General features: G+C 31.3%; 2 protein-coding genes across 2 annotated transcripts; both read left to right on the forward strand.

Moving 5' to 3' along the window:
- The first annotated feature begins 3726 nt into the window (after positions 1-3726).
- LOC116002290 (class V chitinase-like) lies at positions 3727-4242 on the forward strand. Its single transcript, XM_031242392.1, has one exon. The coding sequence runs from the start codon at positions 3727-3729 to the stop codon at positions 4240-4242; it is 516 nt and encodes a 171-aa protein (XP_031098252.1).
- An 8050-nt stretch (positions 4243-12292) lies between these two features.
- LOC116002291 (class V chitinase-like) lies at positions 12293-14097 on the forward strand. Its single transcript, XM_031242393.1, has 3 exons — positions 12293-13066; positions 13452-13526; positions 13984-14097. Exons 1-3 carry the CDS (start codon positions 12335-12337, stop codon positions 14095-14097), a joined length of 921 nt encoding a protein of 306 aa, XP_031098253.1. The 5' UTR covers positions 12293-12334.

Here is a 14097-nt window from a genome sequence, read left to right on the forward strand (position 1 = left end):
ATAACATTGGCTGATTGTAGAAAGTTGTTTGATAGATTAGCTGTTAGCTGATAGCTGTTTGGTATAATTTCTTTTCTCAAAAAGCTAATTGAAAAGGCTGCTCTGAGTAGCCTTTTGAATTTTAGCATTTTGGAGTTACAAAAAACTTATTAACCAAACAACTAATAGTGGTCAAATAAGCCAAAATTGGCTGATAGGCTGATTATTTACCAAACTAGGCCAATAAATCTCAATCAAAGTTATATCCCTAATTATGTCCGTATTTTTAGTGCTAATCATTTTATACATTGTGTTTTTAGAGTTGTACTATAAAATTTTTTGGACAAAAATACTCTTACCATTATAACTTCCGTTATCTTTTTCATTAACTTTACCATACACATGCATCTACAATATCTTTTCTTATATTATTTAATGATAATAATATTTCTAGACATTATATGTTGAACATATGTTTTTCCGCATCGCACATAGAAAAAACTAGTTTAATTTAATAAGAGTAATAGAGCGAGAACTTACTTTTCATCAACAACAATGAAGTCATTGATTTTTTTTTTCATTCATTGTTAAGATAAATTGCTTTGGGAGTTTGTCAATGACAATTACTACAATTATTATCAATAGAGGATGCGGATAAATAATTTGAAGTATATTCTTACCAATTGTTTGGAAAGTGGTCCTATCGTTTAAAGTTCGTGTGCAATTGTATTTCTGATTAACAACTTTGTAGTTGGGTCGCATAAGTTTGACAATGACATTTAAAATAATATACCAGGAGTTGGTCTGTAGAGTGGTATCATACATTCCAATTAGCTAGTGATCAAATACTATTGCTTGAACTTGAGTTCCCTACAGGTAAATATACCATTTATATATATTCTTTGTTACACAAAAAAACAATTCCCTCCTACTAACAACACAATTTTTCCTAATAAAAAAATAATAGTACAATATTTGTAAAATCATTTATAAGTATGCTATTATAGAAATACAGACAAAAATCATTAATATCATAATGACCAAAATCATAACTCAATGGGATAGTGATACACTCTCATTTGTACCTATTTTACTTGTGTTTTTATGTAGGTTTTATAGTTAATTGTGTGATAAAATGTTGTGTCCAATGCTTATTTCCTTGTTTTCATACTTTAAATGGTATAATGCTTGGTTTAGATGTTTTTGATGTGTTTAGAAGTGCATTAGAACTATTTGGGAGCAAAAGCCAATTCAAAGGAGCCAAAGAGTTGTAATTCCCGCTACCATGGCGATATCTTGGTAATCGGACCATATCTCTTCCTATGAATATCCAAATGAGATGATTCTTGAGCCATTGGAAAGAACACTTCAAGGGCTACAACTCTTATGAAGACATCAAAGTGTAGATCAAAAGGAAAACTGGTCAAAAGATCAAAGAGTTGTAATTCCTGCTAAATATGGCGACACCTCGGTAATTGGACCATATCTCAGTCTAGGAGTATCCAAATAAAGTGATTCTTGAACCATTGGAAAGAAGACTGCAAGGGCTACAATTATTATGAAGACATTAAAGTGTGATTCAAAAGGGAAAAGGGTCAAAATCAGGCTGCAAGTTGGAGTTTCGTCACAGGCGGATTCTCGCCGGGCGAGAATCCCAAATTTTGGGCAGTGACGCTCTCGCCGCGGCGAGAGTTGCAGATCTGTGATTTTGCAGTTCTTTGAATTGCCATTTTTGCCCCCCATTCTCCACCCACTATAAAAGCATCACTTCCTATCAACCCTAACAGGCTTGGCTGCGGATTTGGACCAAAAAGGAGAGCAAGGAAGAAGATTCGAAGCCACAACAAGAGAGGAGAAGAGCTTGGAAGACATATTCGGGAGAATTTCTTCATCTCTTCTCTATTTTAAGCTTTAGTAAATCTTCCTTTGAATTGTTTGTTGTTGAATCTATTTTAGCCATGATAGGCTAAGCTTTCCTTTGGGATTTTTGGATTGATAAGTGTTTATGAACCTATGTGCCTAGTTCTTGAATTGCTTGAATGAAATATCTATTTGGGTTTATTACTTGTGTTGTAATTGTGGCTTAATTTCTTAATGCTTGTAGTTAAGGATCCTAATTACTTGTTTCATTGCTAAATTTGTCTATGAATTAGAGCACCCACAATTGCACTTGATTCTTGTACCTCGAGAGAGGACATGTTGATTAAGGGATTTATTGTGAATAGCCCACGAGAGTGGGTATTCAATTTATTGCTTGTTCTTGATTATATGTTGTGAATAGCTCACGAGAGTGAGTATTCCAATTACCTTATTTCGGGATTGAATTACGAGAGTAATCTTTCCCTTTTAGATTGCAATCATCCACACTTGTTTAACCCGAATGATTATTTCACTTTAGATTGACACTAGGTGATTAAACACTTTGACCTCCAAAAATCCCGCTCTTAATCTTTTGTATATAAAAATCCGTTTGCCTTGCTTCATTTATTTTGTTTTCATAATTATAGATAAATACACATTGTTAACGTAGGAATAGCTTCTCGTGAATTAATTAGTAATTAGTGCTTGATACCCCGCTTCCCTGTGGATCGATAACCCCGGAATACTCCGGGTATTTGCTTGTACCTCAAAAGGCTACGACCAGATAGCTTAAGTAGCAAGTGAGTTCTCTTTGTGGAAAATAATTTCGGGAGAACTCGGGTTCGATTCCCACAAGTGAAGGTTCCTCCTGAGGCACCTCCTGGATTTACCAAGAAATTTGAAATATTTAGTTTTGTTCTAAATAATTAAACAAAAAAATTAACATAGATTTGTTTTTAAAAATGCAAGAAAATGATGTTCAAGGTTTCTTATTTGTTATCGCTCAACTTTGAATGCTATGTATATAGTCTGGGCTGTCTGGCTAATTAATTGACCAAAGTTACAAGTTAAATCATATATTGTATTTTTAATACATTCTAATATATTCATAGCTTATAATATATTCATAGCTTATTTGTAATCCTTGATGCTCAACTTTGAATGCTATGTATATAGCTTGGCCTCTCTGGCTAATTTTTTGACCAAAGTTACATGTTAAATTATATATTGTATTTTTTAATACATTCTAATATTCATAGTATATGGTTCGACTTTTCTTATGAAAATCAATGAGTAAGTTAAAAATAATAAATAATGGAATATTCCGTTACTGAAGCTTACACTGATAGAGTGCAGAGGTATTTAAGAAAAGTAAATGATATAATATGGGTAAAATAAGAAAATAAGAAAAATACTAAATTCAAAATAATGTGAAGCATTCATTTTATCAAATAATTGGACCCATATTTTTTAGTTTTAACTTTATTAATAAGCTCTTATTAATATATATAGTAGATAAATTATATAAATTAAAATTGTACAAGTATTGTAAAACAACTGGCATGTAGTTGAATTTTATTGGCTTTAATTTCCATTAGTTTGACAATGATAATGATAATCCTATAAACCAAGACATAGACCATGAGCCTCCACAGAGGTGATAGACCGAATAAAATATGATTTTGTATGTTGGATTCTTGGTTAAACTTATTGCGTCTAATTTATACATGTTTGGATACTAATTGCGAGTCTCTCTAATAAAAAAAAAAAAAAAAAAAGACATAGAACATGATGACTATTCCACTAAGGTGCAGGAAAAAAAAATATTTAAGTTGTTAGTTTGTCAGCTATATATGTTGTGATATAGCTAGATAAGGTTGCGTTCAAATGGCTCCAAAAATTGTGTTTTACCTCTTTCTTTTTGTCCTTGTCGTTGAGTTTCAGACGTCCTTTGGGCAAGGCGGCGTGAATGGAGCATATTGGTTGGCAGACGCCGGAGTTCCAGCCTCCGACATAGACTCCACTTTGTTCACTCACATTTTCTGTGCATTTGCAAACCTTGATCCTCAAACCAACAAGGTCACCCTTCCCTCTGCATCATTTTCCCAGTTCACACCCACTGTCCGCCGCAAAAACCCTTCCGTCAAGACCCTGCTATCCATCGGCGGCGGAACTTTTCCGGCCATGGCCAGCCAACCCAGTTCACGGAAATCGTTCATCGATTCCTCCATTTCCGTAGCTAGAGCTAACGGGTTTTCTGGGTTGGACCTGAACTGGGAATACCCAAGAACCACGAATCAAATGGCTGATCTGGAGTCTCTCCTGAAAGAATGGCGTGCCGCGGTGGCTGCTGAGGTTACCGCTGCTCTTAACGGCGGTGATTTACTACCCATCCAAAATTAAGGAATTGAGCTATCCCGTCCAGACTATAAAGAAAAACCTGGATTGGATAAACGTCATGGCCTACAATATAATTTCTACGACCCAAGCTATTCAAAAGTAGCCCGACCCCATTCTGCCCTCTACGATCCCGCCGGCCCCTTCAATTTAGGCAATAGGATTGTGGAATTGTTATGTTATAGGAAGAAATCTATATATAATTTTTTTTTAGGGAAAATTGCATCTTTGGTCCCTGAGCTTTAACCAAGTTCCGACTCAGTCCCTAAGTTATGACCGTATCCAAGTTTAGTCCCTCAGTTATGAACAAAGTGGCGCATTTGGTCCCTGGCCGTTAAAACTAACGGAAAAATTAAAAAATAATTAAAAATTGAGGGGTAAGATAGGAAATTCACATTTTATTCTTCTTCTTATATCAAAATCACTTTTATAACATTATTTTTCACTTCTTAGCCTCTTATTTTCAATATTTTTCAATTCTAAAAGCATTTCAATAATTTTAGTATGACTTGTTAGAAGTCTGACTCTCGTATAACAAACTTAAAACCTAGTACAAACAAAGAAACGTGTTTAGGCATCTGAAAACACTATCCTAATAATTTTCAATTTTCTTTATTAAGCAACAAAGGTAATCAAACTAGAACTTTTGAGATACAAAACTCGGTTTTCTTAAAACCAGAGTAATGAAAGAGGAACCTAAGAATCAATTATGAAAATTTTAAAAACTTTTGTAACTTCAAAAAACGACAATTGACTAAACTATTGCATACAAAATATTTTTTACATACTAAAAATCTCAAGTAGTTATTCTTTTGGTGAAATTCTCATAAAAGCAACCTGAGAAATTTGAAATTATTTTGTATCTCAGAAGTTCTAGTTTGATACCTTTGTTGCTTAGTACAGGAAACCAAAAATTATTAGGATAGTGTTTTCAGATGCTTAAAAACAATGATCAAGTGTTTCTTTGTTTGTACTAGGTCTTAAGTTTGTTATACGAGAGCCAGACTCCTAACAAGTCATACTAAAGTTATTGAAATGCTTTTAGAATTGAAAAATATTGAAAATAAGAGGCTAAGAAGTGAAAAATAATGTTATAAAAGTGATTTTGATATAAGAAGGATAATAAAATGTGAATTTCCTATTTTACCCTTCAAATTTTAACTGTTTTTTAATTTTTCCGTTAGTTTTAACGGCCAGGGACCAAATGCGCCACTTCGTTCATAACTGAGGGACTAAACTCGGATACGGCCATAACTCAGGGACTGAGTCGGAACTTGGTTAAAGCTCAGGGACCAAAGATGCAATTTTTCCTTTTTTTTAATTATTAATAGTTGCCTCCTAAATATTTGGACTTGTGTACAGAACTTTTAATTTCCTTCTTGTCCGCAAGTTGTGAAATGCCTATCATTCAACATAATCTTCCGTGCATGTTCATGTGGTGTGTATGAAAGAGTTGATTAAATAACCTTGTACTATAAATAGCTATGCTACCAAGCTCCAAAAGACACAGACGAATACAAACATATTCTCCTTCTTCCTTCACAAATACAAACAGATTCATTGTCTGAGCATATAATATATAATATGTGTCGCTTATATATTGCTGCGGCCTTTGTGGATACTACATAGGCATGCAGAAGAAGAGTATTAATATTCCTCAGCATTATTAGTGCTTCTTTGTCTTCTTATTTGATACGGAGTACGTACTACTCAGAAATGCTTATACCCCACATACATGGTTGGAAATTTATAAATAAATAAGGTTCATCACTTATAAAGTGATCTAATATTTGTATGATTATTTGGAGTTGTGGAGTATAAATAATCATATATAATATTACATGTTGGAAAAAAATATTTATCGTGTGATAATTTTATTCACGATGAATTTATCTTTATTTGATTTATTTTTGATAATCTAGTGATGGAATAATATAATGCAGCATTATTATTAGTTTCTTACATGACCAAACTTATTATGAAAATTTAAATTAAAAATAACTTCAGTCAAGCCTCGTTAACTGAACCAGACACATAAAATGGGACGGAGGGAGTATATTATTATTCTCTTTCTTTTATTTTTTTTTATTTTTTATTTTTAGAAACAAAGGAATGGGAAATCCCTAGTCAAGACAAAGCCCAACTTAATTAACAGGAAAGAACAGAATCATTCACAAGATCCCCAGAATATGAACGGGAGGCCATACAAACTCAATCCAGTTACAACCGCAGTTGATCGCTACCTTTGCTAAAGCATCAGCTACCACATTATCCTCCATGTGACAGTAAGAGATACGCACACTCCAATTCTCTTTCTTTTATTATAAATGTTATACCAATACTTTATATTTAAGTATATATATATAAGTTTAGACCGTGTATCGCACGGGACAATATCTAATGACGAATAAATATAATGTGTCATGAATTAATTGATTTCACTAACTTATTATCAAAAATCAAATTATCCAATAAAAATATATACTTTGTCAAAAGAGAAGATTAAAATGAGAAAGTTTTGGAGTGGATAGGTAGCATTATTCCTAGTTTTCTACCCACGATGTTAGAATTCATTTTTGTCACGTATACTAGTGGGAAATTGGGCATAGATAACATTGTCAATGAATAGGTAGCTTGGGGAGTATGATTTTCAAGAAAGGAGAAAATTTTACCAATTAATTTATTAGTATACGGAGTAATAATAATTACTAATAAATGTAAGGCACCACTAAACAATAATTTTGAGATAAATCGAGTGGTCTAATTGTTTTAATCTTACCGTGTTAGTATGCTATCTATATCTATATAATAACAGAAGTGCCTAACAAGAGTTTTCCCCCCAAAACTGGAGGGCATTTTTGTAAAACCAAACTCATAATTATTTTAATAAAAATCATTGATTAATGATAAATAATTGTATGATAAAAAAACTCATAATTATTTTAATAAAAATCATTGATTAATGATAAATAATTGTATGATAAAAAAACTCATAATTATTTTAATAAAAATCATTGATTAATGATAAATAATTGTATGATAAAAAAATGATAAACAAGGAAAGAATATGAAATATTCCTATAAATTTTTGTCTGAAATCAAAGATATACCTTTTGGGGGATTATAACGTTTTTTATATTAATTAAAAATTTGAAAGCTTTTACCTTTCTTGATCTCATCCATTGTGTATAAATACTTTATATGACCATACACAACCCATCATCTTCACAACCCAACTAAGGTTATTATTTCATGGAATTGTGAGTGGTTGGTTTGGAGGATCTTGTCGGCGCGGTTGGTGGTGAGATTTTCCGACATTACATTATGCTATACTTACTTTTTTTTTTTTTTTTTCACGCTTCAACCATGGATTTTTGGGAACCTTTTGATTTTAATGAGTTTGGTTAACTATGGCGTTTGAGTTGGTGTTGTCTATTTGAACGGTTGACTGGTGGGTGATTTTGCAAGTTCAAGATGGTCCGACGTGGCTGAGTTCTGCCGATGGGTTTTGTGTTTCGTTTGCTGTTTCCTTATGGATTTGTTAGGCTCTGTATGGTGTCATGGAGTTGGGGATTGTGCTAGAACTTGGGGGCGTTGCTCATTGTTTCTTTCCGACATCCTTGTGTTTTCCGGCCATTATAGTTGAGATTTATTGTTTGCTGCTTCAACTGACGATGGAAAAGCTTGAAAATTGCTATTGTAGATATCATTGGCAGAGTGGTAGAGATATACAGAGGGATATTGGTGGGAGGGTGGTTAGGCTCATTGACTTTGTCCTAGAAGATGCAAGATACTCCTATTTCTTTATTTATGCAGTTTATGTTAAGTTATGTGCACTGTTTTTTTTTTTTTTATAATTTGTTTTTTCTTCTCCAGTGAGAATCAACTACACTGTACATTTTGGGATGCTCATGTGGATCTGCTCCCTCATTTCAATTCTACCTCAGTTGAGCCCGTCGTTTTATTGTTGCAGTTATGCAGACCCAGGTTTCTAGACAATAAGTAATATGCTACTAAATAATTTTTTTTTTCCTGATTTCATAATCACAAATCATATCAAGTGAAGGTAAAATAAAAGTATTGGTTACCTGTTGAAATGGTTTATTTGTTCTAATCCATCTATTCTTGGTTGTCAATGTTTCCCATCCTCATACTTTGTAGTGTTCTGTCGGCAATAACAAAGTAAGAATGTTAGACTTTTAACATGTCTGAGTTTGTTTAGGTGGTGGAGTTAGAATTTCCAGTTCATTTGATGCGACTAAGCTATTGTTTCATCATAAGAGTCCGTAGTTCACTACATTTGTAAAGAGGTAAGTTTATGACTTAGTGTTGATTCTAATTTTTTATCCCTTGGGATGGGGAAGTGTCTGGTTGGTGTATCAGCAGAAAATCTACTTAACAAGTATGGGGTGGTAAGTGTGGTTCTAACCTTTTTTCTTTTTCTTTTTTTTTTCTTTTTTTTTCTTTTTTTATTTTTTTTTTGTATCTTGGTAGACTATTTTGTATCTGGACTGATCCTATGTTATGAATCTATGATATATTTTGCAATTCAGTGGAAGTTTACCTATCAGTTCAGCTACTTCGCTTTTCTCTTCCCCACATTGGCTCCTCATTGTTGTACGTCATTATTTGATGTGTAGAGTTCCTCAATTGCATCGCATTGTTGAAGTAGTCTACATTGAAAAACAAAAAAGATTAAACTGAGAAAAGAAAAATATAATGTAGATACATTAGAGTTATCAAAAAATTGAACCAACTGTGGAATTCGACCGAACTTTGAATGTAAGATTCATTTTTAGCTGCCATGCAAATTTTAACTCTTTCAAAGGCAAGTAGTATATTATTTAGACAAATAGTTGAGTGCAATTATTTCTACAGTATAAGCAGTGGGTTTGTCTACAGTTAGAAAAGAATGAGAAGATTCAAAAGAAGACACATATGAGAGTAGTAGAAGTAAAAACATAAATGCATCACATTTGCCTGAGGACAAAAGTGAAGAAACTTTTCCCGCCCAAAATCAGGGGCATTTTTGTAATATCAAATATTTGGAGAATATAATATTTTTGGTATTAATTGATAATTCCTATAAATTTTTGTATGAATTCAAAAATATACCTTTTCAGGGATTGGACAATATAACATTTTTTGTATTAATTGATAATTCCTAAAAATTTTTTATATGAATTCAAAGATATACCTTCTCGGGATTATAACGTTCAGGTCAATAAACACTACACCCTAATCAACTTAATTAACACCAATCACCTTAATTACTACATATTAAATTTGGTATATACATTTTTCATAAAAAAATTTGATATATACAATTCTACCAAATTTAACATTTTTTACATATAATTGAAATAATATATTTAATTTAATATTTTAATATTATAGATATTTTTAATTTTAATTTTAATTTTTTTTTGAATTTCAATTAAAAAAATTAAAATTGAAATAATTTCATTTGATTCAAATTTAGATATATATTTTTAATTCTATATTTAATTCTAAACTCATACTCTTAAGTAAAAATTTTAAAATATGCCTAAATGCGTAATATAGTTAGGGACTATATTAATCCATACAAATTTAAAAATTAAATTCTTTTAATTTGTAAATCAATTTATTTAATTATACGTAATAAAATATGAAATATACTTAAGAAAATAGAATTATAAAATTAAAAAAAACATGTGTTCATAACTATTTAGAAAATTTTTAAAATACATACTTATATTTATGCATTATATTAATCATGCAAAATTAAAATGCTAATTTTGTTAATTTTTAAATGTGATTATTTTAATTATAAATCCATCAATATATATTATAATTATGGAAATTATATTATAGATTTTGCCTATATACATATTAATTGATATTGTTTGCATATATGACATATTATACAATCATTAAGGAAATGCATCTAATTAGAATTTAAATTTACTAATACAAAAATTAAAATTTACTCTCTTTTTTTTTAAATATAATTTTCTTAGTTATTATTCATATTGTTAGAATTATAATATATATGAAATACACTTAGGAATAAATGAAATTAATTATTTTCTATAAATTTATCTAAATGTGTACATAATTAATTAGAGACTCTATTAATTATACAAAATTTAAATTTAAATTTTATATGCTATGAAAATAGATACATAACCAAATATATGGAGTTATAACTATATTGTTATTGTACATTTTAAAATATTTATATTTTTTAAATTTTTTATTTAAATTCATAATAACATAATTTTATTCGTGCATCGCACGGGTAAAACACTAGTTATATATTATTACTCTAGTAGTTTCAGTATAATCACCCTCTTATGTATAGTTTACTAGCTGCGCTAGTATTATAAATGCATTGCGCGAATGAAGTAATGTCTAATATTTATATTTAAATAAGTATTTAAATTATATTAATGCAAGATTATATAATAGAAAAAGTTCATAGATATGTAATTGAATGTCAAATTTGTTTATTTAAATACGTAATTCAAAGTATATAAATGCAAGATAATATAGGAGATTCATTTTACTTGTCACTAAAATAAATGGTTACAATTTTGTAAAATGAATAATCTAAATAAATACTTTTTTTGGTTTGAATTTCTCAAGTATTCTTAATTCTCTCTTGGTTAACATCGTCATTGTCGTCATTTTTACTATTTGTCCTCTTCGTTTTTGGTTGGTAGTGTGTCATTTGCAGCTGGGTCACTTGTGGTAGCTAGCATAGATGACAGTGTAATTCAATGAGATTATGGTGTAGGCAGCTATGGATTTGTCTTGTTGTGCATATGACTTGGATCTTAGTTGCATTGTACTCTTGATCTTGAAGGCAGTTGTTGATATTTTGCAATGATAGTGTTTTTTTTCCTTATGTTTCATGTGGAAGTATTGAATAAAATATTAATATTTATTATATTTGTAGAAGGTTCATAAGTAGTACATTTTGTTCTATTTTCATTAACTTGTTTAATTTACTTGATAAAAACAACAATAACATTGTAGGTATTTTGAATACTAATGTCGTAACGTGTCCAGTTTCATCAACAATTTTCACATCCATTTTGTACTTGTTCATTTTCATGTTCATATTTTTGAAATTAGTATGAATGAGTGTAGTACTTGATTTTGTGTGTGTGTGTGGTGTGTTTTTCTTTATTATTGAATTGATACAAACCTTGGAGTTAAATATATTATAACTAATATAAATTTACAATTTATTTATCTTCTAAAATAAAGAAATGCATATGCATTTTTTTTCTTATAGCTACTAATTTATTTCATTTAATAAGCGTAATAGAGTGATGGAAAATTATTTTTCATCAACAACAATGAAGTCATTGATTATTTTATTTTCAATCGTTGTTAAGACAAATTGTTTTCAGAGTTTGTCAATGGCAATTGCTACAATTGTTGTCAATAGAGGATGAGAGTAAATAATTTGAAGTATATATATGGTTACAATAGATATTGTTATAATGATATAGTAAAAGTTATCTTACAAATTTCTTTAAAAGTTCTCATGCATTGATAAAATTATGAGAATGATGTGTAAACTTATTCAATTGGAGCTGGTGGGGTGTCATCATTATCAATTGTTTAGACAATGACATGGTTCTACCATTTAGAGTCCAGGCGTAATTGTATTTTTTATGAACAACTTTGTAGTTCTAGAAAATTGTACAAGTATTGTAAAAAAAACTGGCATGTAGTTGAATTTTCTTGGCTTTGAATTTCCATTAGTTGATAATGATAATCCTATAAACCAAGACAGACCATGAGCCTCCAAAGAGGCGATGAGTCAATAAAATATGATTTTGTATGTTGGTCAAACTTATCGCATAAGGTCTAGCTTTTGCACAAGAAAAGATTTATTTAATACAGATTTCGGTAGTGATTTTGGATTTCCCTTGTAAAAAAATTAGAAAAAAAAAATGACATGATGAATATTCCACTACTCTTACACGTTTGAGGAAACTGAGTAGATTAAGGTATGGGAAAAAAATATTTAAGTTGTCAGTTTGTCACCGATATATATATATGTTGTGATAGCTAGATAAGGTTGCTTAATACACTTCAAATGGCTTCCAAAAGTGTGTTTTACTTCTTTCTTCTTGTCCTTGTCTTTGAGTTTCAGACGTCCTTTGGGCAAGGTACCGTGAATGGAGCATATTGGTTGGCAGACGCCGGAGTTCCAGCCTCCGACATAGATTCCACTTTGTTCACTCACCTTTTCTGTGCATTTGCAGAACTTGATCCTCAAACCAACAAGGTCACCCTTCCCTCTACATCATTTTCCCAGTTCACAGCCACTGTCCGCCTCAAAAACCCTTCCGTCAAGACCCTCCTATCCATCGGCGGCGGAAATATCGCCGATCCCAACACTTTTCCGGCCATGGCCAGCCAACCCAGTTCCCGGAAATCGTTCATCGATTCCTCCATTTCCGTAGCTAGAGCTAATGGGTTTTCTGGGTTGGACCTGAACTGGGAATACCCAAGAACCACGAATCAAATGGCTGATATGGAGTCGCTATTGAAAGAATGGCGTGCCGCGGTGGCTGCCGAAGCCGCCAGCTCCAGCAGGTCACCGCTGCTCTTAACGACGGCGATTAACAACGCACCAAGAATTAAGGAATTGAGCTATCCCATCCAGGCTATCCAGAAAAACCTGGATTGGGTAAACGTCATGGCGTACGATTTCTACGACCTAAGCTATTCAAAAGTAACCCGACCCCATTCTACGCTCTACGATCCAGCCGGCCGGTTCAATGGAAGCAATGGGATTCAAAATTGGTTAGTGGAAGCACTTGCGGTGAACCTTTTGGGAGAAATATCCATAATTGTTTTCAAACCCTAGACAATTTTGTATGTAAAAACTACTAATCTCGTTATATTCTTTTCAAAATCCTATTTCAAAAGAATTATCTTTTAATTTTAATTGTTCATCACTCACTGCTTTTTTCAACTCATCAGAGTCATCGCATATCATCTCAACTTCTATAATATTTTTAGTTAGGCTATACCAAGGTGTAAATTCTTCATTCTCATTGCAGTCTTGGCCAAAGAAAAAGCCTGTATGATAATATCTAATGTGCATCTTGCATTGGTTTCTTGCCTCTCTGTTGCGGTTGGTCATCATGCACTTGATGAATTTATTCAAAATTGAAATGCATAGGTTAGTTGCATTTCACTATCAGAACTTGCAGTACTTGCGACATCTTCCTCCTCGCTTTCAAAATCGGTACTGCGACTCGACTGTTAAAGGCCTTTTGGTATATTTGTAAATTAAATGACACTACAATACTCGTAATATAATAATAATAATAATAATAATAGTAATAATAATAATAATAATAGTAACTATTATAGTCATATTAAATAATAATAATAATAATAATAATAATAATAATAATAATACTTATGTACTATTTATAATATTATTATTATTAAAAATAAAAAAATAAAATTTTTACTAATAAATATCATAATAATAATATCAAATTATGTGGATAATATCTTAATAATATTATTATTAGTTTTAATATTCTAAAAAATATACAATAAACCCGTTAATAATAATAATAATAATAATAATAATAATAATAATAACAATACAATGGGAAATGTCGTACTAATTGTAATCTATACTATTAATAAAAACAAAATCCTCCATTTTAACTTCCCACCTAAAACACTTACATACTATTAAGGTTTGTCTAATATTGTAAGGCAAAAGCTAGAGACCGCCCACCAAGGTGTTATTTCGACACGGGGTATCAGGCTGCTAAGAAGAAGGCTACGGCTGGTGCGGTGCTTCTGTCATCCGAGGGTACATTCCTATAG

The sequence above is a fragment of the Ipomoea triloba genome, chromosome 13, assembly GCF_003576645.1.
Source record: "Ipomoea triloba cultivar NCNSP0323 chromosome 13, ASM357664v1".
Taxonomy (NCBI): Eukaryota; Viridiplantae; Streptophyta; class Magnoliopsida; order Solanales; family Convolvulaceae; genus Ipomoea; species Ipomoea triloba.